Source organism: Astyanax mexicanus, chromosome 10 (genome assembly GCF_023375975.1).
Source record: "Astyanax mexicanus isolate ESR-SI-001 chromosome 10, AstMex3_surface, whole genome shotgun sequence".
Classification (NCBI taxonomy): Eukaryota; Metazoa; Chordata; class Actinopteri; order Characiformes; family Acestrorhamphidae; genus Astyanax; species Astyanax mexicanus.
The window spans coordinates 39,628,173-39,655,270 of NC_064417.1; the positions used below are offsets into that span (position 1 = coordinate 39,628,173).

The 27,098-nt window shown below is 36.7% G+C and overlaps 1 protein-coding gene across 1 annotated transcript; it reads right to left on the reverse strand.

The window, feature by feature from the left end:
* Positions 1 to 3,018: 3,018 nt before the first annotated feature.
* On the reverse strand, positions 3,019 to 18,031 carry tgfbi (transforming growth factor, beta-induced). Its single transcript, XM_007246455.4, has 17 exons — positions 17,873 to 18,031; positions 17,395 to 17,493; positions 9,949 to 10,013; positions 9,694 to 9,851; positions 9,408 to 9,572; positions 8,966 to 9,112; positions 8,384 to 8,525; positions 7,999 to 8,211; positions 7,756 to 7,896; positions 7,498 to 7,640; positions 6,356 to 6,492; positions 5,734 to 5,864; positions 5,233 to 5,357; positions 4,527 to 4,629; positions 4,379 to 4,440; positions 4,150 to 4,174; positions 3,019 to 3,998 (listed from the first exon to the last, which is right to left on the reverse strand). Exons 1-17 carry the CDS (start codon positions 17,986 to 17,988, stop codon positions 3,937 to 3,939), a joined length of 2,034 nt encoding a protein of 677 aa, XP_007246517.2. The 5' UTR covers positions 17,989 to 18,031; the 3' UTR covers positions 3,019 to 3,936.
* Between the last annotated feature and the right edge of the window lie 9,067 nt (positions 18,032 to 27,098).

Consider the following 27,098-nt stretch of genomic DNA (forward strand, 5'->3'; position numbering starts at 1 on the left):
ACTTAATTTTTTGTTGGTGGTGCCCGGAGAACTACCTCAAGGTACTGTGTTATATGTTATAAATAGTGTTATGTAATAATCTACGGTACCTATGCACTTTCACTGTTCTCAGTGCCTCGTTTTAAATGACAATATAAGGGCCCTTGGAATTCTTCAATTTCCTAAACCACCCATTAATACTCCCTCTATCACTATTGATGCCCCAACAACAGGAGGGTGAAGACTAGCACATGCCTCCTCAGATACATGTAAATGACATGTGCTGAGCGACATTACCCTTTGAAGTGATTTGGGGAAAGAGCGCCATCTACCCACCCAGAGAGAGCCGATGGCAAGCTTCATGAACAGGATTCGAACCGGCGATCTCCTGATTACAGCAAAATGCATTACTATACTGTTATATTATCGTTATATAAATGTCACAAAACTATTGTTAATCACAATAAGTTTTGAAATTCTGGGTTGTCAAAAAACTAAACAAAAACCCCAGTTAACATAACAGGCCTGTGAAAAGACGTCACTTAGTAACTGTTGTTATTGTGGCTTGGAGTTTCTTTTTTTTGCATTCAAGTATGTAGAGCGTGATGATAGTCTCCACCTGTGAGGTTTGCAGGCCCTGGTTCTCTGGTGTGTCAGTCTGCTCTCACTGGGTGTCCGGCCTGTAGTATAAGGGAGCTATTGTGGGTGAAGCCCACACAGTGAAAGGCCGAGGGCAGAGGGCAGCAGCTGTACTGCAGGTCACGAATCCTGGAAAACTTTGCAGGCCTTAACCAAAACATCTGCCTCTGTCTGTAAAAGGGGTGCGCCTGAGCCGTAATCGCAGCCGAGAGGCCTGCTCTTTGGTGCTCCACAGTTCTCATCAGTTTATCACCTTTTTTTTACGCAAGTTTCTTTGCAGGAAAGCTAAACACAGCCTGCTTGTGTTATTGTAAACTGTTTCATTCTTCAGTGAGGACATGCCTGGCTAGAAAGAACAGCTTGGTTGTATGTGAAAAGGAGAGTTAATGGGAAACCTATGACTTGTATGAAACTGTATTATGAAATTCTATTACTAATGAGACATTGGTTGGTATCAATTTCAGGCCTGATTTATGACTTGGCTTGTACTGTGTATTATTTAAGTTGGATTTCTAACATTTCTACTGTAACGTTCATTCAACTGGATAAGACAGTTTAACTAATGTTTCCTCTGGCTTTTTGTTCCTCTGTTCTTCTTGAAAAGCAGTGTGGAGTTTGGCATGAGGCGAGTCCAAAGGCACATTGTAGCGAGTGTTAATAACTGCATATGTTTCGCATTACAGAGAGCTTCACATGCTGAGCCGAATTCCATAAGTCATCCCTATGTCAACAAGGTTCAAGAGAAGATAGTAAGATAGACACTCCTACAGATATACATGACCTGCACTGTGAGTGAGCTAGATCTCTATTTTGCGAGGCCTGACTTGGATTACAGCATATTTTAGAAGAATCTAAAGGGAAAAATGTAAAAAAAAAAAAAAACTCCTGAACTGAACATATTTGTTTGCACTTTTTGTATTTGATTAATAATTTAACACATATAAGGTAATACTGTGTGAATATATTGTAATATCTATGCAAAGGTCCATTTCATGGATTATTACAATTCATGTGTACATTAATCAACATGTACACTGATTAAGCATAACATTATGACCACTGTTATGCATCTGTTATGTATTTCTTCCACGCCATTATATGACTACAGCCCTTCTGTTTCTACAATGGTCCTTTAATGGTCAGGGCAGCTATTATTTGGGAAGTGGGTCATTCTCAGCGCTGTTGCGACACTGGTGGCAGTGGTGTGTTCCTTGTGTGTGTTGTGCTGTGTGTGTATGAGTGGATATGACATAGCGGTGCTGCTGGAGTTCTTAAACACAATCTTTCAACTCAAGTAAAAGTGTAAAAGTACTTTACACAAATGCAGGTTAATGCATTACGTTACCTAGTGACATTTAGCAAGTTTTCCAGCAGACTTTAGCTATTTTTTCTCTAAAAAACATGCCCCCACTAAATATCAGACTCTTATTTTTCTGAGATTAGTCCTTATTAAGACTGAAATTTAACAAGAAATGTGGTCACAACACATTCATTTAATGATGTTTAACTAGAGTCTGGTGGATTTAAATAACACTCTAGAAATGACCCAGAAAAAAAAGCACCCTGTGAAAACACGGAGGCCACATTAAAAGGCTGCCCTCACACTCCTCTCCGCACACTGACCTTTGGTTGCTGTTCAATGTATCCTACACTGTTTAGGTTTTCAGTAAGTGTGTCTGGCAGGCTCTCTGCAGCCTCACAGCTGGCTGTGTTAGCCCTCTGCTCTCCTACAGCTTAAACAGCCTGCCAGTGTCTGGCCTTGAGAGTAAAATCCTGCTGGAATGTTTCAGTCAGACCTGTGGCTGGGCTGCCAGCTGAGACTGAGCTACCGTGCACATATGTTTTCCTCTCTGTCTCCATTAGACACAAAACCCCCTGGGCTTCCATAAGACCCAGACTCAGAATTGTGGTGATAAAACATTTAATTATAGTACAAAACATCCTGCAGGTTCATGTAGTTTGTCCTTTAATGTTACAAAATGCTTATTAGTGTGAGAACTCTAGGCCCATAAAAATACTGCAGTCCTTCTTGTTCACTTGTTAGGAGACCACAGTTGGGTCCCCTAAAGAATGCCAACTATAAACAATACATTCCAGGCAAGTTGGATATTAACCCCTCGAATACAATGGTTATTATTCAGCTATTATTCCTAATGCATAAAGTATAGTAGCCAATTTGGTGTTCATTTGGTTTTTGATATCCACATTGATTGAGGCATCACATATGGTTTTATTTTAGGGTCAAGAAAGTGATATTGTGATATATGAGAGTGAAAAAGTAAACTGTTGGCTTACAGGGTCTAATGGGTTAATGTACTGCTAAATCAATGCACTCAATTCAAGAAATGCTTTGGTGCTGTGAGGTTACAGGTGAAAGGGAAACAATTAGTAACTCTGTGGTTAAAAAGGGTCAATTTTATTGTGAAATATGTAAATATTGTTCTTTGGTTCCACAAAAAATATTTTTTATCAGTACAATGCCCAGCATCAGCTCAAGTTCAACGCATGTCTTCTGTCCACCAAGAAATCTTACATTAATCCACTTAGTAAACAAACCTGCTCAAATGAAGCAAGCATAATGTATGTTTCTCACCATATATTGAAATTGTTTTATAATTATAAACATAATGCCAATAAAAACATTAATTCTGTATTTTGTTTTATTTAGTTTCAAATTACTTCATCTTCATTGTCTGCTGGTTGGATCAGTAAGATCCTCATTGGTGGTACCAAGACTTCTGATAAACTCAAGTACATGTAATGAACATCAGTACAGTAAGTTACACACAAATCGTGTTTGTTTTGCATAAGATCAGCTTCTACACAGTTGAAAAAGGGAACTTCTAAGACGTAAACCTGACCTGCACTGGTATGTGCCCAAATAGCATTTTTGTTCCAGCTTAAACCATGCAAACATGCTACATTTATATCAAACAACAAACCAAACAAAAAAGTGGAAAACAAACTAAAACAGGTAACATTCCGCAAACTCTGACCTAGAATACAAATCAGATTTAAACTGAGAAATTAAATGAACAAATATTCAAAACACATTATGATACATGGCTAATTTACTATCTTTAATTTGCAAACCTTTAAAATACTGTACCCCAGTGAAAATCTTTGGCATTCAAAAAAAGTACTGAAATATTAAGATCTTTGACGTTTCCATCTTTACTTGGTTTGTTGGACTTGTTTTTTTATTTTTTAACTCAGCTAATTACCTCCCCACTGTTAACAGGAAGATGACTTATTGTGCACTTCAGTCTTCCTAAAGCAGTGGAGAATGGAATTAACTTCACTTTTTCACCACTGAATTTACTGGACTCGGGTCATTGTTCTGCTGGACCGGCTGTTCAAGACCTTCTGGAAGAGATCCTCTAAAAAATGGTAAGATATTTAGTCATTTATAAAACGCCCTTTATTTCTAGAAAGAAATAGTATGTAAAATATTCACAACAGTAATAAAATGGCAGTAAAGTAACAGTACTCAGATATATACTGTAAAGTATTCAGTTAAAGAGTATTTACCATTTTTCATAAGCTGTGGGCCGGCCTATAAAGAAAAACAAAACATCAGTTGCAGAGTTTATAAAATTTAAATCAAGCACAAATCCATTACATACATTAAAAATACATCAATAAAAAATAAAGATATAAATACATAAACACTACATATTCCAAATACTTGTTTAAAGTACAAATTAATACTACTATAGTACTTTCTGATATAGAGATTTGTTTAAAGCATAAAGCTCACCTTCACTGCAGAGGTACGTCTTGTTGAAGAGCTGTCTGCCTGGTCACTCACAGTTTTAGGAGCTAAAAATAAGAAGCATAACATATGTAAAACGCTGCTGCAGTAGATATTGCATATTTGTTTTTAGAATAGAGCAGTGTGATCTTACGCAGTGGCTTTATGATTGAGCCAACAGCATGGACCACTCCATTAGTAGCCATCATGTCACCATCAACAACGGGCACCCTGTTCACGTACATAGTGGAGTTCCGCTAGAAAGAGAACATGTAGGTTTTAGAAAGTTGCCTGAAACTAAAATAAGCAAGGCAGAACCAGAAATCTACTGTCATAAAATTATTAAAATTGTAATGTAAAAATGTTGGTTGAAAATAAAGTATAGTGAATATGCAGTACTGGACCACAAGACATGTTCTGATGATTTTAAAGCATTAGGATAACAGTCACAACTTATTAAGGAGTCTATCATCTTTACAGTACTTTCAATCCTTTCTTAAATAAATAATCACATTAATATTAGTATATACATTTTACATTCCACAAATTACTATAGCACCAAACAAAGCAGCAAACAACTGATTCCACCTAAGACCTTTAAAGCCAAACCAACTACCTTCATAGTTAGCTCACTAGCTGAGCTTGCACTATTGACAATTGGCACAAATGAAAATTAATCAAAAATACAGAAATCAATACAAATACAAATAATCAATGTGAAGTAAATAACTTAGTTTTTCTTTCCCCTTCCTGCTGCTGATAATGTGCCTGTTCAGCATTTATCCAGACCCAAAGGAAATGAGGTGGCATTTTAAAGAGCAATATGATGAGATGATTCATGAGTAGCTTCGGGTTCTCACCACGCCCAACTCCAGTTTTTCTCCTAAGAGGGGCTTCACTCTGGTATGAGATGTCACTCCACCACTAACGAGAAACTGTTCACCGATGTGGTACTTCAGAACCTTAGTCAGTTCTCTGGGGTCTCCTGCATTGGGTAAACACAAGTATTAGAAACCTGAAACACATAACATACAGAACATAATATACAGAACATATATACATATATATTTATTTGCAAGCCGGATAATATGACAGTATTTTTTTGTATTGTGCTAAATATTTGACAAGATTGAAAGATTGACAATATACTTTTTGTAAGCATTTTGAGGATATTATCAGTACTTAAAGGAACACTGACCCAACTGCACATTTAATTATATTGATAGTAATTGTTATTGATAGTACTTGTTTAAATATAGAACTGGGCGATATTTGTTCCATATCGCCCAGTTCTATATTTAAGTCATGTGTATTTATAGACTGTAACATTTATAAAGTATTTCTAAAGAAATGGGTAGTACTTGTAAGTTTGTTGAGGTCAGCTGGGGGCATGGCACGGAATGCGTCGTTGGTGGGGGCGAAGATGGTGTAGGGTCCCTCTTTGTTCAACAGCTCAGTCAAGCCTGCTTTCTGAACGTTGTCAACTAGGATGCTGTGAAGGGTAAAATCGGTTAATACACATTAAGAAAGATATATCCTGAAGAATTAGCTAGATTGACAGGCCAGCCTCCACCCGCTTCGTGACACTGGTCGGAACTCTCAGCTTCGTGTTGGAGCTTGTTAGTAACCATTATGAAACAGTGTTGAGAGGACTGACACTGAAGTCTTTGAACGCGGGTGGGAAGGAGAGCAGCTGCGTATACTCTTTCAGCCCTACTAAGCTGGTAAAACCATTACACCCTTGTCAGGGATTTTTTTCTCCCATGGGTAATTATGGAGTTTTAGGCTTCAAAGAGAATTGCTGAATGCTAACTAGCAGCTTAAAATCGTCCGGCAACACCTGTGAGGTGCTAAAAAGTTTGTGTCTGAGATTATTACTTTGTTATCTTTCTGTTAAAATGGACATGGTACCTCTTATTTGATATTATGTTGAATGTCAGGATGTATATTAGTTGTATTATCAGCTTTTTTCAGCAGATTTACCTGAAACGACTATCAGCCTTCAGAACATCCATGACAGTGCCCATGGGAGGAGCCAGGATTTTATCCACAGTGAACATGGTGCCATAACGTCCATCTTTGTCATGAGCAGCAATGCAGGCGTTCTCGATGCAAAGGTTCTGCAAAGCAAATAGCAGCAGTGAGTTTAGGGTGGTTTGCTATTGCCATCAGGGGTGCTGATTCAGGACTGTGTTTCCTTGGAAGACGGATGGCGTGCAAGTGGGCTGTGGAAAACGTTAGGGTGATCCAGAGGAGAGGTTTCCGGTGGTCTGTGAATTTCATTACACAGTAGAAATGTGAGAGTTCAAAAGCATTAGATATATCAGCACTATCATGAACATGAGTGGAAATTAAAGACACATGAAACCAGTATGATAATTATTGGGTAGTCTGGGGTTTGCTGCTTCACGTCTCATCCTCGGTTATAGAGTCACATAGGAAAATTCCCCTATGTACTGTAGACCTGTCATAAAAATAATAAACGATTACAAAAAACATGCCTCTAAAAGCAATACGTCTTGCCACAATCCCACAGCCTTTTTTCTTTTAGAGTTTACTAATGCCTCATAAATGTCTGTTGGATTTAATAATGTCTCATAATGTTTTTTTTTTCATTGCAGAATTGAAAATGCTAATACTGAATGTGGACTGAGAAGAGAACAAGAGTATTCAATATTTGAGCTCTGCTCTTTTAATTGCTTGTAACTGTTGGCACGAAAGTATTTGTAGGACTGTGTGATACTGAAAAATGTAAACAGTGATATTTTGTCATCCTGTGATATATTTTTGCGATACTAAAAAATACAGGATTTTTTTTTGGAACATTTCTCTAGAAGTGATCCAGCATGTCATGGTATTAACAGTGTACTCTGTGGAACAAAAATCTGAATATAATAAAAAATGATTTAGTTTAAAGCCAACTGCAGCATTATTTGTATGATTCAATTTGCCTTTGCAGCTATTGTGATTTTAAGAATGAAACAATATATTTATAATATATATGTACTGTAGGTTTTAAGTTCAACAGAGATTTGAAGTTATGTACTGATTTAATGTATCTATCTTGTAGGATCCATTAAGTGTCTCTCTGTGTCTGTACTAAGAAGATTTAGGTAAAAACTTACGTTTCTGTAAACAAACACTCTGAGTTTATTTCCTCCAAGTGTTTCCAGCTCCTGTCCATGGTAAAGACTCTTGGAGGAGAACTTGTTCTTCAAAATGTGGTTCCTCAGAGCTTTCCTCAAGCTAGGAGTCAAAGTCGCACTGCCTGTGTTGGTAGAGGTTTCATAAAGACACTAATATAAGCAACATATAGCACATTCAATGTAGTATTAGTGTATAGTGCAGCTGAGAATTACTACAGAATTGTAATTGTATCAAACCTTTGAAAGCATCGTTTTGAGGTGCTATCAGTGTCACTGTCTCAGATCCAGTAAGATGAGCACCTAGACCAGCATCCATGAAAAGCTTTATGGATGTGGAAACCTGTGGAGTTCCCTCAGCAAGTTCCTTCAGAGTCTTAGCTTAAAAATAAGTAACAATAATGTTAGAACAATATAGCATGTAAAAAGAACATACTGTGTGGACAGAATGGAAGTATAGTACCTGAATAAAAGTAGTAATACCTGAATCAGGGACGAGAAGTTCACTAATATAATGGACAACTCCATTAGTGCCAAGCTTGTCCTTCTCTGTGACGATGGCTTTGCCATTGAGGGTCATATCATTTCCATCACAGCCCACCTCCAGCACTGTGCCCTGGAGTGTTTCCAGAGGTACCCCCGCCACAATTGACTCAGCGCAGTGCAAGTTCTTTACAATGTGGTAATTCAGCAGATCTGTGGAATACAAGTGTAATGTAACCATGGCCAGAGTGTTTTATCAGGATTTTAAAGTGTGTGAATAATTCATATAATTTAATTAGATTTACTAATACAGAATTTTGGATTTATTGTATTGTATTATGTACAGTGCATTTGAGATCATTTGTAAAAAACAATGTAAAGGTACCTTTAAGAGCTACAGGGTCTCCCAAGATTCTGTCCAGCATTTCTTGGGGAATCTTCTTAAAGGCTTCATTGGTTGGAGCAAAGATTGTGTAGGAACCCTCATTCTCCAACATGGAAGTAAGACCAGCAGCTGCAATAGCAGTCTAAAAAAAAAAAAAAAAAAAAAAAAAAGTAAAAAAAAAAAGTTACACCTTTCATGATAATTATGTTAACAATTTATTGTACAATATAAATATATGGATGTCATGACCCTAACATATATATGTTTTTTTCTAATGTGGCCAGCCCATTAACTAATGTAGTTAGTTTGTAGGATGTTTAAACATGTTTATATTCCAATGTCTAATGTCTAAATATTCCTTATTATTAAAATGTACCTGCTCTTTAAAATGGTATAATTGCATTTTTATGCTAGTATTGGTATATCAGTGGCATAAAATGACAATCATATCCTTTATGACATTAATATATTGGACAATATACCTTCCAAACAAAAATAGTTATCATGACACGCACAGCTCTTGCTAACTTAGTTAGTATTTGTGAAATTAAACTTCTTGAAATGAAAGTTCTTCTCCAATACCTGCAGTGACTGCAATTCATCTTCAGTCTCAAGGAAAGCATTAACGTTGTTAGTGATAGCTGTGATGACTCTGTCAACAACATGTACGATTCCATTAGTGGCATGCTGGTCTGTCTTCACCAGTCTAGCACAGTTGACTGTCACAATCTGCAAAAAAAATACATATTAAGTTCAACAGTATTAAATAAATATCAGAGATTTTACTGCGAATTTACTGTGAGCTAACACTCAGACACTTCCAAAGAAGAAGAGATTTAAAAATAGTTTAAGGTTTATTTGTTGGATACAGACAGACTCCATAGTACAATGTTAAGTATCTCAAGCTTAAACAAAGATAAAATAAACAGCATAGCTCTAGAGACTCTACTATAAACATGCCCGCTGGTGCTTTCTCTTATAAGTCAGAGCAGCACATTGATGTCCTGAAACAGAAATCACTTACTCCATTGGAATAATGATGGATATGAACATCGAAGTCCTGGTACATGGAGGGGAACGAGGAACCGTGCTTGAGGTCATCTGAAGTCAAGCGTTTGTTCACCATGTGGTAATGTAATGCATTGAGGAGCTCGATGTTGACATTGCTCACCAGGGCGTCCAGAATTTCCTAAATCAATAACAGTAGACCATTTTACTTTTAAACTAGTTCTGTGAAGTTATATTAAAATTTTAATTATTAATAAACTACTTGAGGAACAATATATAAAAAATGTGTGTGCAGTACTCACAGTGGGAAGGGCAGCCCAGGCTTCATTGCTGGGGGCAAAGAATGTAAAACTTCCAGGTCCCTCAATCTCTTCTTGCAGCTTTGCCCTCTCAGAGTACATCTTAGTGGTAGTGGCCCCAACCACACCCAGAGTGTTGTAGATATTCAGCAAGGGAAGAGCTGAAGCAAACCAACAATTTCCATAAGGATACAATGGGAAAAAATATTTTTTGACAATAAGCTAACACTGCAAAATGACTAAATGTGTTCTTCATACCTGCAGGACAACCTTTCTCTCCAACCACCTTCTCATAACCTGGACAGCACTCATAGGCGATTGTCCTGCAAAGAAAAGCAACAACTGTGAAAACTGATAAAAAAAGTAGTTTTTTCCACAATACATTCCTAATATAAACAGCTCTGAAAAACAATTAAGAGACCACTTAAGTGTTTCTCTGGTTTTGCAATTTATAGGTATATGTTTGAGTAAAATGAACATTGTGTTTTATTCTACAAACCACAGATATTTCTCCCAAATTCCAAATAAAAATATTAATTTAGAGCATTTATTTGCAGAAAATTAGAAATGGCTGACATAACAAAAAAGATGCAGAGCTTTCAGACCTCAAATAATGCAAAGAAAACAAGTTCATATTCATAAAGTTCATTAATCAATATTTGCATCTTGCATCATGCATCTTGGCATGTTCTCCTCCACCAGTCTTACACACTGCTTTTCGATAATTTTATGCCACTCCTGATGCAAATATTCAAGCAGTTCAGCTTGGTTTGATGGCTTGTGATCATCCATCTTCCTCTTGATTGTATTCCAGAGGTTTTCCATTTAGTAAAATCTAAGAAAATCATTTTAAATGTTTTTTTTTTCCCTCAGCCTCAAATCACCTGAGTAAACGACTGAATCAGTGTTCACTGTGAGTGCACCGACTATGCTCAGTTATTAAACTAGCTTTTATAAAATAAAATAAATAATTTTTCATACAGCCTGCTAATTACAATCAATAAACAATTTTTGTAAGTTTTCAAGTCATTACCTCACAATGTCAAAGTATTCAAAATTGTTAAAGTATTGTATTACACTTTTCTGTTAAATACACAAGTGATAATAAATAACGCTGGCCTTTGTAGCCGTAATGCAACACCATCTGCATCACTTTTCACTGCAAACACCACATCACACCCCAAGGCAAAGTGTACCACTCTGTTGTGTTTCCTTCTAGATACATACATTTCCATAATAAATCTGCTCTGGGCTTCAGTTCGCCTTGGAAGGTCATAAAATCTCATTTCCTTTTTGAAAAAAGTGCAGAGAACCATCACTGGCCAGAGGAAACTACAGAGCAGGGGCTTAGGGACCCAACTGAAATAATAACTCCTGCCAGTACAAACAAAAGAGACATTCTTAGGAGTTGCCAAGCTAAGGTGCAAGCATAGGGCTACTGGATATTATGGAACATTTTGTAGGGTTTGCTATTTTCTAGGAAGAATAGCATTATCATCTTGCAATACAGCAAGTTTATAAATGTGATTATGATCAATGAAATCACAAGCCAGGGAAAATAATATTTCATGACATTTGGTCCAATTAGCTCTTTTTACAATAGATAACAGATTAATTAATTCAGATATTGTATACACTACACCGTTTTTATGCTTTTAAATGTGCCGTATTAATTGAACTGAAAATGTTTATCTTTTTTATAATTTGATGCTATTCGTTAATGGGTACTGCATCTGGCAAATACATTAGCAAAACTAAAAAAGGTAAGATAAGATAAAATAAAATTAAATAATTGAGATTATATATTGCTACAGCAAGGATAGGATAGATGGATGAACTAAAATAAACGCTTTTACGTGGAATATATAAAAAAACTAATTATCATTTTTCTATTGAAACAAAGTATTTTTTAGTTTTTTTTTCTGTATTGCAATTGTTATTTGGATTCTGATTCCTCAATTATGTAACCGTTTCACATTAGAACATCAATATTGACGCAAGTAATCCCCAGTATAGAAAGTCCAAACAAAGAGGACAATCCTTATATTCAGGAATGGGGTACACTTGTAAAACATTGAGAACTGAAAAGCAGACTGAACTGATTATCAAAACAGATGGTAACTCAACTCTTATTTGTTCTCCGCCAGCATAAACAAAGATGGTAGCCATGGATTTCTGACAAAATAAACAGCAAGGCTGCATGATTCAAGCCTTGTGTACATTGAATATCCAAGTGGGGTGGCAAGCTATCTAACAGACAATTTGTGGGAAATGATGTTGAAATCTTTATTATATTCAGTGTATGGTCTCTCTGTCTGAGTCAGCACACTGTATCTATTTCATGCCAAAAGTATCAGTTCCTATAAGGGAATAGGCATCAACAGCGAAGTCTAATTGTCATAGCAACATTTTGCAATGAGTTAAAAGTTCCTCAAACATTACTAAGTACATTTCTGTGCTCACTTAAAGAGTCTAGTTTGAAAGAGTACTTATAAATAATAATGGCATCTTTACTGCTAACTCTTTAATATTTTACCAACAAAAATCAATGGAATATGTTGCTGTCTCCAATACATTTTGTTTGTGTTTGGGGCAATATAAAAAAACTTTAGTTTTTTTTTTTTATCACAACCTTCCACTGGGTATTCTTATATAATAGTTGATACCTGGCCACCGTGTTCTAGGCTAAAAGAGCAAGTTACCATTTTCCGTACTGTAAGGAGCTGGCAATGTAATGAAAACTCCAGTGAAGTAATTAATAAAATCCAGTGTGCTGGATTTTGTTAAAATGTTGGTAAAACAGTCTGGCAGAGGTGAAGCAGGGCTGTTTCATCCATTTTTAAGAACCAAAAACACAATCTAACTTTCCTTGACTAAGCAGTTGTTCATAATATTCTTCTTTTAATTCATTAGGGAATTAAATGAATACAACTTGTTGCCAGGAATGCGGCCATGATGTTAAATGTTTAAATATTTTAAAAGTGTTGATTTAACTCCAAAGAGTGTGGGGCTACATAAACCCTGGAAATGTGTTTGGATGAACTCTGTGGTTTTATTTCAGCCCTTGACTTTTGCTTCGTATAACATGCTGAAAATAATGCTTACTATTGAAAAATCCACCAAAAACAATCCACATAACGAGTGATCTCCAGTGGATATTTGTGGTCTATTGTACTGTATTTCTGCTGACTAGTAGAGATGGCACAATCATGTTGAGTTTAACTTAAACAGCTCGTTCAATCAGATATAGTGACTCAAAATGTGCTGTCAAAGGTTTAACAGAGAAAATATTCAAGATCTTTAAATATTTCCATCTACAGTCCCAAACAATTCTTCAGTACAGAACTATAGCAATAGTTTTCTTGGGTACAAAGTCTAAAACCACAGTGTGGTTCAGGAGACGGTATTAGGAGGTTCCTTCATAGGGAAACCTTATGGTCTCTCCTCAAGTGACCTGGAAACATCCAACTGTACAAAGACCGCGATTGTTCTTACAAAATACCCACAACCCCCCAAACTTAACCCCAAAAGGGGTTTCTGTAAATCAAGCTGCACTCAACCTCTTTTCACAAGCAAGGTTGTGTCCTTTCACAGCCAGACTCCACAGACTTCACACAGCCGTGAGACTAGAGGTGGAAAACTCCTCAGTTACTTGTGAATGATTTGTGTGTGTTTGGGGGATATTAGACCCTGGACAGAACTTGCTCAAGCAGTCGTTTCCTACAAACATCCAAGCGCCCACAGCAAGTCTCACTTCCTCTCTTGTTTCATGAGATTTGCTTGTGAAAGAAACACTGTTTAGGGGGGAGAAGATGAATAAAACAAGTCCTACTCAGTCATCTAACGGTCACTTAACTCTAGTTACAAGCAGCAGGCTTAGACTCTTAAAATGATGAGGTGCATTAAAAAAAGCTGGGCTGTGCAGGTAACACTCCGCACATGTGGTTCCCCTTTCGTCTTGATATACATGTCTATGGAATGTTCGGGCCGGTAACCAATAACACCTTTCCTTCCCTGTGGGAGCATTAAAATGGACGTCAATCATCAAGAGCTTCTGTGGAAGCTGGAGTGGGGCTCTCTAAGCCTGTCTGTTTGCCTGCGGCGGAGCTCAGACACAGAAGAGCAATCAGATTTGTCAACAATTTAACCCCACTAAGACTGAAAGTCACCATAAGGCAACACATGGAAGCCATTATTCGCAGAAGTCTGTCAGTAACTCAAGCTCAAGCTCCTGTCACAAAGTTAATCGGCTTTCATTTTTGAGTAATACAAATCATTTGAATGATAAAAGTGACCAGTGGCTATATTCTTTAGGCAAAACTTGCTTTACACAGAACTAAAAAGGTTCTTTGAACATTTTTTGGAACTATAACGAACAATTCTTAAAAGATTATATATTAAACATCTATTTTCTATTTATTTGAAATAGAGTCAGACTTGTCTATACTGATATACCAAAAGTAAAAGGACAGCAGTATGTAAACTGATTTTATGTCAAGAGCACCCACCCACTCTGGTGTAGGTTGTGAGGTGTAATCTGTTGTGTTGTGAGTGAGGTGGAAAGCTGGCCAACGTGCTCATGGCAAGGAGACGTGAAGTATCTACACTAGCTTGAGTGAGACTAATAGTGAATTCCAGATAGAAGATGATACATTTTGTTAAAGTTTTGCAGGGATTTAACAATATTCGATCTACAGTGTTATGTGTGTACTAAGAATACATTATAGAAGACATTATTTCCCTTAGTAGACGGTGCGGTGGTAGTAGTAACTATGACTGGCAGTGTCTGCCTAAAACTGCGAACAGATAAGAGATTCATCCATCAAATCCATTTTTATTTCAGGAAGCTTCACACACACATCCCACAGTTACCTATCCCAGGTCAGTTACTTTTTTTTTTATTCCATGTGAGATGGCCAAAGAATTTCCTGTCCCATGACATTTGGCATCTCAGTGTATATAGAATAATAGCCTTTACTGAAAAACCTTTGAAGGACCCTTTCTTAAGAGTTTACTTCAGTAGACATCTGAACAGTATAAAAGACAACAAAATACACCTACATTCTCCTGGTACTTTAGTAAATGAGGAAAGATGCATTGTTTAATTTCTTCACAAAGAATCTATTACAATTCATTACAATTTTTTTCCTAAGTTGATTTATATTTTGAGCATGCTTATATTTTGCAAAGCAGCTAGAGACCATTTAAATAACGTCAAAATTATATAAAAAAAGGGTTTTAGCTATATTTGGAGATTTTATGTACTGCACAGACTTCCAAAACCACTGCAGTGGAGTGTTTAAAGTGATGCTTAGCTTAACATGAACAAATAATTAAGTCATTAATTATTTAATAAGATACAAGGACTGTCTTCTCAGCATCATGCTGTCTTTCAAATGCAATCGCTGAAATGGTATGCGTTACAAAAACCTATTTACATTTAGTTACGAATCCCTAAAGAGATTTCAACCATCTAGGAACACAAAATGCTTGGACTTAAGCGGCGATAGAAATGTTCTCCGCCTGAGGCAACAGGGACCAATCTGCTCATCTGCTAACTATTATCACTATAGTTCTTTGGGCAGTAACTAACTGATGCGGGAAATCAACTGCTTCCCCACATAGCATGTGGATACCTGCTTCAGACCGCTGCAGGGAATTTCAACAAGATGTGCCACATTTTAATATGAAGAGAGAGTTTTATTTTTCAAGATGTGTTCGAGTTTGTGATAACAAAACATATGAACAAAAGTGCTAAAGTGTACAAAATGTATAAAGTGTGCACAGTGACAGTGCAAGTACTCATAACATTTTGTGAGCTGTGGATTTAATAAAATAAAACTTTTGATTTTTTCCATCTGAATAGTATTTAATTTATCTCAAATAATAGCTTTAAAAGAAGATATTTGCACTGTTTATTATAATTCCAGGATAAAAAAAAACTAAGCTGTGTTGTGTATGGAGACCCTGCATGGCCAAGGAATGTGTCTCCCATGGGGTAATGATAATTCTTTTTGTGACCTTTCCTCCTCTGTAGTTTACTAAGCCGCTGATTACAATGAGGTAAAATGTCTTCTAACAGAAAACAGACCAGCTGGTACAGACCCCTTTAATTTTTTTTTTTAAAGATGAGCAAGTCTTTAGTCTTACTTAATCACTCAAATATTTGGGGCAGATTCTGGTAAAGGAGTTTGTAGTACTTACAAAACTTAAAATGACACTTAAAATCCATTAAAGCCAGAATGTACCTCAAAGCCAGGGATATCCCACAGATTTTGCATAAATACATACTTATGACATACGGAAAGTCAGTCATTCAGAGTAACAGAGTTTGATGTGAAATGAGCCATACTAAAGAATGTTCATAATATGTCAGATCTGTTCACACTGGTGCTGATGAGAACCAGACACAAAAGAGTATAAAGTATCTACATAAAAAAGCTACATCAAAGAAAGATATGGGAAGATTTTGAGCTTATTAAAACACTCTCGGATGTCCATAGGTTTGAGAGATTTGATCACTTCAGAGATTTTATCTCTGTTTAACATTAATCAGCAACACATATAACAACTTAGAAGACCGAATGTAGGTTAACTGGTTATTTTTAATAGTAGATATAATTGCTACATTTGCAGTAAAAACAGTTGTGGCCCTTGGTTCCTTTGGGTCCTATCACCACCCGTGTCAAGAAATTGAAGTAGATATCTCTTTTTTCCTGAAAGCAGCTTTTACATCAAAATACTCTAAATGCCCTGTTTACCTTTTATCAACTCAACTGAGATGTTCCAATAAATAGCTAAATATCTACTATCTATGTGAAAAAATATTTTTACATTAAAAAATGTAATGTGTTTCTTGTATACTTCATATTTCGTCATTCACCAATGCACTTCAAATAAAATTTTCCCAAAATCTAAGCAGATTTTTTTTTAACATTCAAAATAAAATTCCCTTTTAAATTAATATTCAACGATACAATATTCCAGTACAGTACAGTAAGTGGCAGTAGGACTGTGGAATGGAAAAGAATTTTCCAAGAATTTGCCTCATAGACAGACAGGGCAGTTTTATTCTCTCTGCCAGTTTTGCAAAGTTGTGAAGTAATGTACATTTTACAGAACTATTAAAACTCTGTTATGGCAGTCCACTCCATCATCCCTCTTAACTGAGGCAGATGTCAACAGACCAGTAGATTTCTTTTTGTGAAGTAATGCTATACTGTATGGGTAGATTCTGATGGAGCATGAAGCCAACAGGAGAACGAAAAGCCAGACTAGATGTTTAGCTGTGATTGCTTAACCCACTCATGCCCAACAAACTGTAAAACTGTACTGTTCTATACAATTGTGCAACCAGCATTTGACTTACATGGCATTTCCATACTTGTCTTCACAATCTATTGCTACATTTTCTAATAATTTGATCATGTTTCTCATAGCAGTGGAATGAATGCCGAATAGTTAATTAACTTCACAAATAAATGATAATAAAATTGTCAAAAATTATCAGAAACAATCAAAGGAATATTGTCTTCATGCAGATTTAGAGAACATATGGATCACATTATACTGTACAACTTTTAACAGTTCTCGATATGTTTACAATGCAAAACCCATTCCACCTTTTCTTTAAAGGTTTTATTTGATAATTAGGATCATTATTGGACTCTCCACAAAAGTAGTAGGCTATATGTGTTGACTCACGTTGGTTTGCCGCATATTTTGCGGTGGTACCACTGCTTGCAGTTGGTGAAGTACTTCTTATCAGTCCCCTGGATCTTCTGCATAGCACACACATTGGGTCTGAAAGAGCAAAAACGTTAAAATGAGGAGGTGGGCTATTCGTTGGCATTTACTGTAAACTGGGTGTGCTGTGAAAGCATTGACACCAGAATCACAGCAGCAGAAAAGGAAAAGTGAAACATTTCAGCAAAGTCCCAGCAGGACCAGACACATAAAGCTTTTAATCACGTGTACGAACATCTGGGTCACGTCTGGCAAGAATAAAACTTTCAAGACAAACATTAACTCTATTAAACCGAGTCAACTGAACAGTTTTTAATGAAAAGTTTCTAAAGCAGCTGTAGCTCAGGCTGTTATTTACTGTTAGCTACTCATCACTGCAACAAAGACCCAAAAGTACAGTAAATATCTGCATTTTTCCATCTCTAAACAGTCTTACCCTTGCAGTCTCCCTCTTATCCTGCTGTGCTGAAGAACCGCCTGATAAGGGGACTTCGCCGCAAACACTGCGGAGATTAAAGTGACCGTCAGCGCCAGTAAAGTTAGCCTCTCCATCTCTCCCTCAGCTCTTCTCCACAGCTCACAGAGCTCGCGCTGCTGCAGCCGCCATAAATAGAGCCAAACCCCCTGCACTGTGGGCGGGGCTTACAACCAACGGTCATTTGAGACTTTATGGGAATAAAAGTGTGCATGAACTCTCCCTTAAAAAATGATTTCTATTCATTCTTGGTCGTTTTTAGTGTGTTTTTATTTTCAGAGAAGATAAAGTACATCTCTACTGAGGCTCACTTGTGAGAAAACAGCTTTTTAAAACAGCTAAAGAGGCTGGTGCCCAAACAGAGGTAAGTTAACTCTTGGACCCATATTTTAGCAATCTATAGAACACTATTAATTTAAGGGCATGTCGGTATCTCGTTGGTATGGTGAGGGCACAAAAAATATGCCTTGCACAGCTTGAAACATGCAAAAGGTGTGTACTAATTCTTTTAATAATCATGGGTCTGTTTTGGGCGTAACGTGAAATAAACCAATCAGTGTGCCAGTTGAGTCATTGCCTTTAAGAGGCAGGTGCGCTCTGACATTGGCATGTTCATATCTTAATACTACGACGTTTTGTGTGCCTCAGCAGAGGATACTAACCTGCGCGTTCACGCTGTAAAGGTACTCCAGTAGCTCATTTAAGGGAGCAGCAATGTTATTTTATTTTTTAATTTGTTTATTGAATTAAAAGTCAGGCTCTGCAGCGCGACCGTGTGTGTGTTTAATGTGTGCATGATGCACATGATGCAGCTTATTTAAGGGAGCAGCAATGTTATTTTATTTTTTAACTTGTTTATTGAATTAAAAGTCAGGCTCTGCAGCGCGACCGTGTGTGTGTTTAATGTGTGCATGATGCACCTATAGGAATGGACTCTGACAATTGACTGTTGTCTAGGTTTATTTCAGTCAGTGTCGCACCTGTGTTTTTTCGCCGCCAAATTTACGCCAGAAATTTACTTGAACAAATCTCACTTCCAGACCACTACGCCCATCAGTGTAGATTTATTCCTAATCTCCAACACGGTGCGAGTGCAAGGCGTGAAAAAGACTGTTGATGGGGTGTAAGGTAGCAAAGAGAATTGTGATGCACCTTGCACAGGTTGTGTGATAGGATTAGAATTGCGATCATGCTGTTAGCATTGCTACCATGCCTTCAGCATTGCAAGCTTACTGGCCACTGGCCTTGCTCTGCTTCGCTACTGTGGTATTATGTAGCTATCACATTATCCTCACCCAGCAGAATTTTCAGTGTTAGCAATGTAACTACGCTGGCTGACCTCCCTAGCTAACAATTTTTGGTTAGTAGAACATTTTCTGAATAATGTAAAACATAGCATGCAAACCTTGTTCTTGTTACTACAGATCTTGTAATATACTATACTATTTTACTATAACAGTGAAACCACATTCAAATAGATAATGTTGTTAGTGCTGCAGTAATTGTGTGAGTAAGTAATAAAATACTAAGATGACGCTTAAATATTAACATAAATATTTTGACAAAATAGGTGTTCCTTATGTTACAAAAGTTGATATTTCACTGGGTCCATTCAGCTCTACCACAAGTCCATTAGGCGTTGCATATAACTGCATGAATGTACATCTTTTACAGCACATTTTAATCCTCAGATGAAGTATAACTGCACTTCTCAAAACACTAACACCACTATTGGGTTGTTCAGGATACTGAATTAAACAGCTTTGCTTCAGTTTGGTTCATCAATCATAAATTGTTACTTCAGGGAGATGGCCTAGGAATACCAACACCTATCTTGTGAGATGTTATCTTGTGAGGCAAGTGAAATATTGGAGTTTTAGCTAAGTCTGATAGATGGTGCCAGATAGTTGCCACATTCTGTTTCTGAAATTTTGCGGGAATTTAGCAGGAGTTCCAACATGCATATCCCTCAGGTAAATGTAGCATTCTTGAGCATCCATGGGACTGTGGCAGAATTTGGCTTGTCAGTGTAATATGTCACAGTAATATTGCATGATCATTTCATAAATTGGCACACTTAGTAAGTATTATACAGTAGTATATAAATATTATACTTATACAATACAATACAATACAATATTGTCACAGTGCGCTGCCCACAATAACAATATCTCAATACTGTGATTCTGTGATACTCAATATGAGGCAATGCTTATGTTACTTTACAGCATCTGTGTTATAAAAGATGATAAAATACTCCCAAATAAGTAAATACCAGGAATTATGGAACTTTGGTGTCAGTTTCAAATAATTTGACAGCCAATATTCTTTACCACAGGTTTAACCTATTAATTTGATTAGTGCCATCACATAGAGATATTGATATTTTGTCCCACCCCATATTATACATTTATACATATTATAGAAGTGGATTTAGCATCAATTTCCCAAGGATTCCAAGTGTGCCCCTATAGCTGTTGTGTTCAAAGGGTTCCACAAAACCATACATCTTCCATAAATCTTTACAGGTTAGAAACACTTTTGTAAATAAGTTTAATTACTTTTTTATCATTTTAACACCAGCCCAAAGCTGAACGATATTAAACTGTGAGCATAGATGCTGTTGAACAACACAATTCAGAATCTAGCCGAATCTCATCCTAAACAGGTGTGCCAGTCAGATCAGTTCTATGATAAATTGAGCATTTGCCATTGACTATGATTAATCAGTCACTATTTTAATAAATTACAGACATAGCATTTTTTTAGTACGAGCTACTTGAGTTGCTCAGTTGGCATACAGTTGTACACTGAAGTATATGGTGGATGTGGATTTATTTAGCTATACCTCACTTAGCTGAAGAATCCAGATTTAAACATGTGGTTGTATGCGGTCATGATGTTTAGCACATGGTTTCACAGAGGGACAGCTGTTGCCCATCTTTGATGGCTGAATCACATCACCATCTCTCATGCTTGTGAACATTCAAGATCAGTTTTGGATAATATTCATAATATATCTGTCATTGTGGAGCCCAAGGAAATTAGTCTACCTCCACCCATCAATCTGTGGTAAAATGAATGCTGGGATTACAGGGTTGTGAAAGGTGGTTTAGCCTATGATGGATGACAGCAAGTAAGATGGTGTTAAAACTAGTCTTATTACTAGAAACTAAATTTTATGAAGAAGTGTTAAACAGGACCATCAGTGTTACCCTGAGATCTGAGATATAGGGAGGGTCCAGAAAGCCTAAAAGTTACTGCATTTTCTTACCGATCCTCATTCTCTCCTCACTTACCTAGAAACTGTTTTAGTGTAAAGATTTTGTGAAGAACAAAGAAGTAGACTTTGAAGTGACATCACTGTGTGCACACCCAAATTCTGAAAGGGATCAGCTGTCCTATTTCCCCAATTACTGCTCATTCCTTTCTCCATACCTCCTGCTCCTTTCCATTCCTCTATTCTTGCACATGCTAACCATCATCCAGACAAGTTATTGAGTTATTGAGTTTCTAATAGTGATACAAATTGAAGGTCAGCTAATATTCATATTAGTGGCCTGAAAAGACTAGAATGTAACGTCTCACTGCAGATCCTGATCCCTTTAATAAGAAAATAACAGTGAATGGGCTTAAATGGCATGGGTGACAGGGTCAAAACACAGCAATGGAAAATACACAAATAGGATGTGCTCAGTCATTCAGCTCATTCATCTCAACGTAATATTGAATTTCCAACAACTATGAGGTAGTACAAGTATATACTAATCTAACATTTATGTATAGCATTAGAATCAGTATTATATGTATAGCATATTGTCCACTCTTTTCTTCACTGTTTTTGCTGTGTTATGCTCCAGGTTTTTGTCCAGGTACTGCTCAACAACCCATCTGTATGCAGACTTGTCACTTTCCTGGATGAGACCAATAACTGTCAAATTGTCTGCAAACTTCAGGATTTGACTGCGTGGTCGATGGAGGTACACTCCGCTCATTTGTGCACATTGAGCAGAGCAGTGGGGAGAGAAAACAACCCGGTGGAGCTCCTTTGATGATGGTCCTTGCTTCTGAGGTGATCTTTCCCAACCTCACCTGTGCTCTCTGCCAGTGTGAAAGTTTGTGATCCACTGGCAGGTGGAGTCTGGCACACTGAGTTGGGTCAATTTGGTGTGTAGCTGTCCGGGGATGATTGTGTTGTAGTCACAGAACAGAACTAATAACAATAGGGAAACAAATTAAATGTCCCTTTTTACTGTACTGTAAACTAGGGGTGGGCGATATGGCTCTAAAATAATATCACAATATTTCAGGGTATTTTTGAGATAACGACATACTTGGCGATATAGGAAAATTAAAATAATTCATTCATTTCAGAAATATAGTATAATAGTATAACAGAATAAGCATAATGTGGCAAAATAAATAATATAGCATACAATAATATAATGCAGCAAATAATATTGCAGAATATTTAGTGCATGCATATAAACTGCAAACTAAAACAATTATACAATAAATACACCTAAAGCTTCACAGTAAATAATAGACTACTTTTAAGACAGAACAGCCTATTATCATGATATGGATTTTTAATATTATGATATTTCTGTGTCACGATATATTGTATACAATATAATATTGCCCACCCCTACTGTAAACTGATGCTAGTTTTTTTTGCACATTTTTTGTGGGAATACTGCAAAGGTATTTTTATTTTGGGAGACTTTCTATTTTACTTCATTATGTAAAGTCTGTCTGTACTTTTGGCTTATGTGTGCCTAAAAATGAAATTATGTTAAAAAGAAAAAAAAAGCAAACACAGCAATTAGGGTACAGCCTGCACTTTGTTTTGAACTTGTTTTGATCTGTTGTTTTTGATCTGACACAACAGGTTCAGCACCAGTGCAAAAGGGTAATCATTTTGGAGTGCATATGCACATCATATTTAAATGAGGAAATCTATGGCGTATACTATATACATGCACTTTAGTGTTTTTTCATATTTTATGTATTTTTATATTTTATTTGCAAGTATATTAAACTTAACATTTCAACTAACGCACAAATAAATCCTAAACAAAATTTGCTTGTTTGCAAAAAAATATTTATAGGCACTTCCGTTATTCTGTTAATAGACTTGTGAACCAAGAGTGACCCTACAGTCTTTCCACCTAAAATAAGTTAATAAAGTCTTGTCATTAAAATGATAATAAGATATTAGAGCCTTATTAAACCATGGTACTGTCTATTCTGATACTTAAAGGAGAACTTTTGACTTGGTGTAGTAAAACATGATAAAGGGTACAACCCGTAGCTCAACCTAGAGAGATTAGGTTACGTTACGGGTTGTAAACAGTGTTTTTTATAAGCTTTTTGTGCACTTTTAAAGTTTTTTTTTGTTTAATGTCAGGGCTCTCTGGATTCTACCAATGAGGTGTGGGGCTACGTTGAGCCTGTAAAATGATGTAAAAAGTGATGTATCTGCAGGAGCAAGTGGATGCCCCAAAGCAGTCATTGTAAGGAGTGCTGGGCAAAAAGCACAAAATTACTGGATCTTGGAAAGTTGCGGGAGAGCGGAGGTGGGCTATTCAACAAAGGTTAATACTCCTTAGAGTTCTCCTTTAAGCACATTTGAAAATACAACTTTCACCACTTTAACTCAACTACATGGAACTTTGTCCACCACCAGGTAATACCACTGCAAGCTGTCAGATACATTTTTAAAACCTCATCATACTGTATAGCTCTATCCAGAATACTAGTCACAGTTCCTCTGAATTTTGCACTGAAGGAAACAGATGTTGGATTACGCATTAAAGTCAAGAGGGGATGCACACAAATCTTTCTCAGCTGTAAATTCTCAGCACAGAAAGTTGCCCATCAGCTCTGGTAAATGCTGTCATGTGGTAAGGACACTGTGAAGAAGCAATACAACTATACATAATAGTTGTCATGGATGTCTCTTGCTGAGGAAACAAGTTATTTTATAATACATAAGGAGTTTCTAACTATATATATGTGGAATAACAGTAGCAATAACAAACCAATTTTAGAAAATAAGTTAAGACAGTATGAATCCGTGTATCATTCGTTCATTTGATATTCAATTGAGAATCAAAATCGGAAAATTAAAAAACCAATTCGTTTTTTCGTTTTTTCGTTTTTGAATATAATACCAAAAAACGAATAACGGCTTGTATTTTGTATTTTTATTTGGTTATCCAAACAAAAATTGGAAATTTAAAAAACGGACCAGGAGCCGAATTTGATTTTGATTTTGAACTTGACCCATTTGTGTGCCCCGGAAGTTACTGATTTGTTTATTCTTGGTGGGTTTCTGTTGCGCGGGAGTTCACTGCAGTGTTATCTACACAGTCTGTATTGCTGTAGGCTTTGGATGGAGTTGAGGATGGAGAGTTTTATCTTGTTCAGAGGAACTAAACGCGTTGCAGTGAAAGAAGACGATATGACAACAGAAAATACATGTCTTTTTCGCTTAAGGTCGTGTTGAACACAGAACCTTCTAACACTCATTGCAGAACATCGCTGGATCCCCATTTGCTGCAACGTGCACGAAATCTCTTCATGCGTCTTACCACCTTCAAAAAGATCTTTAATTAGGCCAGAATGTGGTTCCAGTCCGGCCATGCTGCCTACAGCAATACAGACTGTGTAGATAACACTGCAGTGAACTCCCGCGCAACAGAAACCCACCAAGAATAAACAAATCAGTAACTTCCGGGGCACACAAATGGGTCAAGTTCAAAATCAAAATCAAATTCGGCTCCTGGTCCGTTTTTTAAATTTCCAATTTTTGTTTGGATAACCAAATAAAAATACAAAATACAAGCCGTTATTCGTTTTTTGGTATTATATTCAAAAACGAAAAAACGAATTGGTTTTTTAATTTTCCGATTTTGATTCTCAATTGAATATCAAATGAACGAATGATACACGGATTAGTATGGAAGATTTACTTTGGTTTTATTGAATTAAAGACCATATGAACCCAGGATATTTCATCTTTTGTCTATTTAATTTTTCTTTTTTTTTTTTGGCATTGATTAATATACATCATTTATACATGCATTAAGATCATCTGAGTACAACCCATTCCAAAAAGTGGGGGCAATAAAGCATTTGCCACTATAGGGGTTTAGGCATTATATTTGCTGCAAACTTGTCTAAAGATGTGCAACAGCACAGGGTCAATTCTCTGGTTCTTTTTTGCTGATAACACTAAAAGCAAAGGAACCAAGGAGTGAAGTTTCTGACTGAGCATGCTCTCTCTCTCTCTCTCTCTCTGACTGAACATAACCTGGAATCGTATTCATCCACTCTGAAAGGAGACCTCATCACACCCACCCAGTTTAAAATGATTCATCCGCATGCTTAGTGCAATTACCCATTCTCACCAGAGAGGGCCCTAAATTCCAAAACTTACAGACATCAGTTTTATGTAATTCCATGCCTGTGTGGTTCTATCATCTATTGCTAAATGCTGGTCCTTGAAGCAATGCCATCTGAGGGATCCAAGATCATAAGTATTCAGTTTAGGCTTGTGCCCTTGCCCTTTATGCACAGAGATTCCTCACAGAGATTAATCAAATCTTTTAATCGTATATTATTTACAGTTTTTCTGTGAGGAATAACATGAATTGCGCTCATACCAAATTTTCTGCAATGCACAATTGAAATGCAGGAGTGGAAGTATATTAACACATTAAATTAAGTTTACCAGTTAAAACATGCTGTCTGCAATTAAATAAATGTCAAAGCCAATCTCTTTTTTACATATTCAATACTGTTACTGTCTTTTCTCATTTGGGGTTGTACTTCAAGCTGGTTTTATTGGTTGAGATGGAAGAAAACAACTGAACAATGTTCCCTGATTAATCTCACCAATGATGTCCTTCAGGAGCAGTGTAATATTCATAAAACACCACAATTCCTTTTAGGCCTCCTTCTTTGAAAAACAAATGCAGTCCACACCAGCAGCTTCTGTTATAATAAAATACTTATCTAGTATCAGGTTTTGTGCAGAAATGAGCATACATTTTAGAAATGGCTATTTGAGAAACATTCAGTATCGCTTGCAAAGTGCAGAATGTGTTTTATTATTCTTTTTTATGTCACCAGGCGAGATCTAAGATTACTTGAGCAGATCCATAACTTCTGTAACCTCCACCTCCGGGTTCTCCAGAGCTGCAGGATAAAGAAGTCTTTGTGGGTTGAAAGTGGAAGCACAGCTTTTAAATTCCAATTAAATTGGATGCTCAGCCAAAATCACCATTGGGACAAACTACAGAATAAAAAAGACATTTTCTCAGTATCACTGAGTTTCAAGACAAGACTATTAAACAGCAATTTTGTGAAATATTATAATGTGGACAAAGTTTAGATTTATGTAGACATGGTTCTCATGGATTTTATGTAAATTGTTTTAAATATGATATGTGACCAGGGATGCAAGGATACAGTTTTCTGCTTACCATCATCCGCATTTATCATGAGGCCCAATTTTATTGATGTAGATGGACTTACATTGAATGCAGTATGTTACAAAAGTTAACTTGGATAAATGCATATTAAATACAAATTAAATTCTACAAATATATATATATTCTTTTCTTTTAAAAAGAGTTACCTAAATATGTCAGTCATCATTCATCCAAATCAAATATATTTCTCATCACTCAATCACACTGCCACATACCCAGCACCCAGCAACCCAGATTACGTTTCCAGTCAACGAATCCCTAAACTGCAGCTCCAGTTTCAAACCCAGTTGGATCACATTAGAGGAAATGAAGCAAGAATCATTCCTTGATGTTTCTTTCAGACATGGCAGCGTTTAAAATGCCACACAGGGCACCGTTAAAAGCCTTCATAATCCATGGGAGGGTTGTGCCGTCTCAATACAACCCGCGAATCCACTACTGTAAACCAATACATGCACTAAAGGATCTCGCTGAGAAACTAGAGCTAATAATTAAATTAATGTTGATTCAGTCCACCGCAAAGTATTTGCCTGCAGAGGAGGCACTGCCAAAGCAACCAGAAGAAAAAAAGGTTTTCAAATTGAACATGAACGACTGAAACTGTACAGCATTTCGCTTCTGGGAAGTTTTTGTTCCCTCAGTTGAATTTCCGCAGGGCCAACACGGCGGTCAGGTTTGAGGGTTAA

Coding starts and splice junctions, on each gene's coding strand:
- tgfbi (XM_007246455.4), bottom strand. CDS start 17,988: ATGGAGAGGCTAACTTTACTGGCGCTGACGGTCACTTTAATCTCCGCA. Junction 4,630..5,232: donor AAAAACTGGAGTTGGGCGTG/GTGAGAACCCGA, acceptor TTCTCTTTCTAG/CGGAACTCCACTATGTACGT. Junction 4,441..4,526: donor CTCAATCATAAAGCCACTGC/GTAAGATCACAC, acceptor TCTTATTTTTAG/CTCCTAAAACTGTGAGTGAC.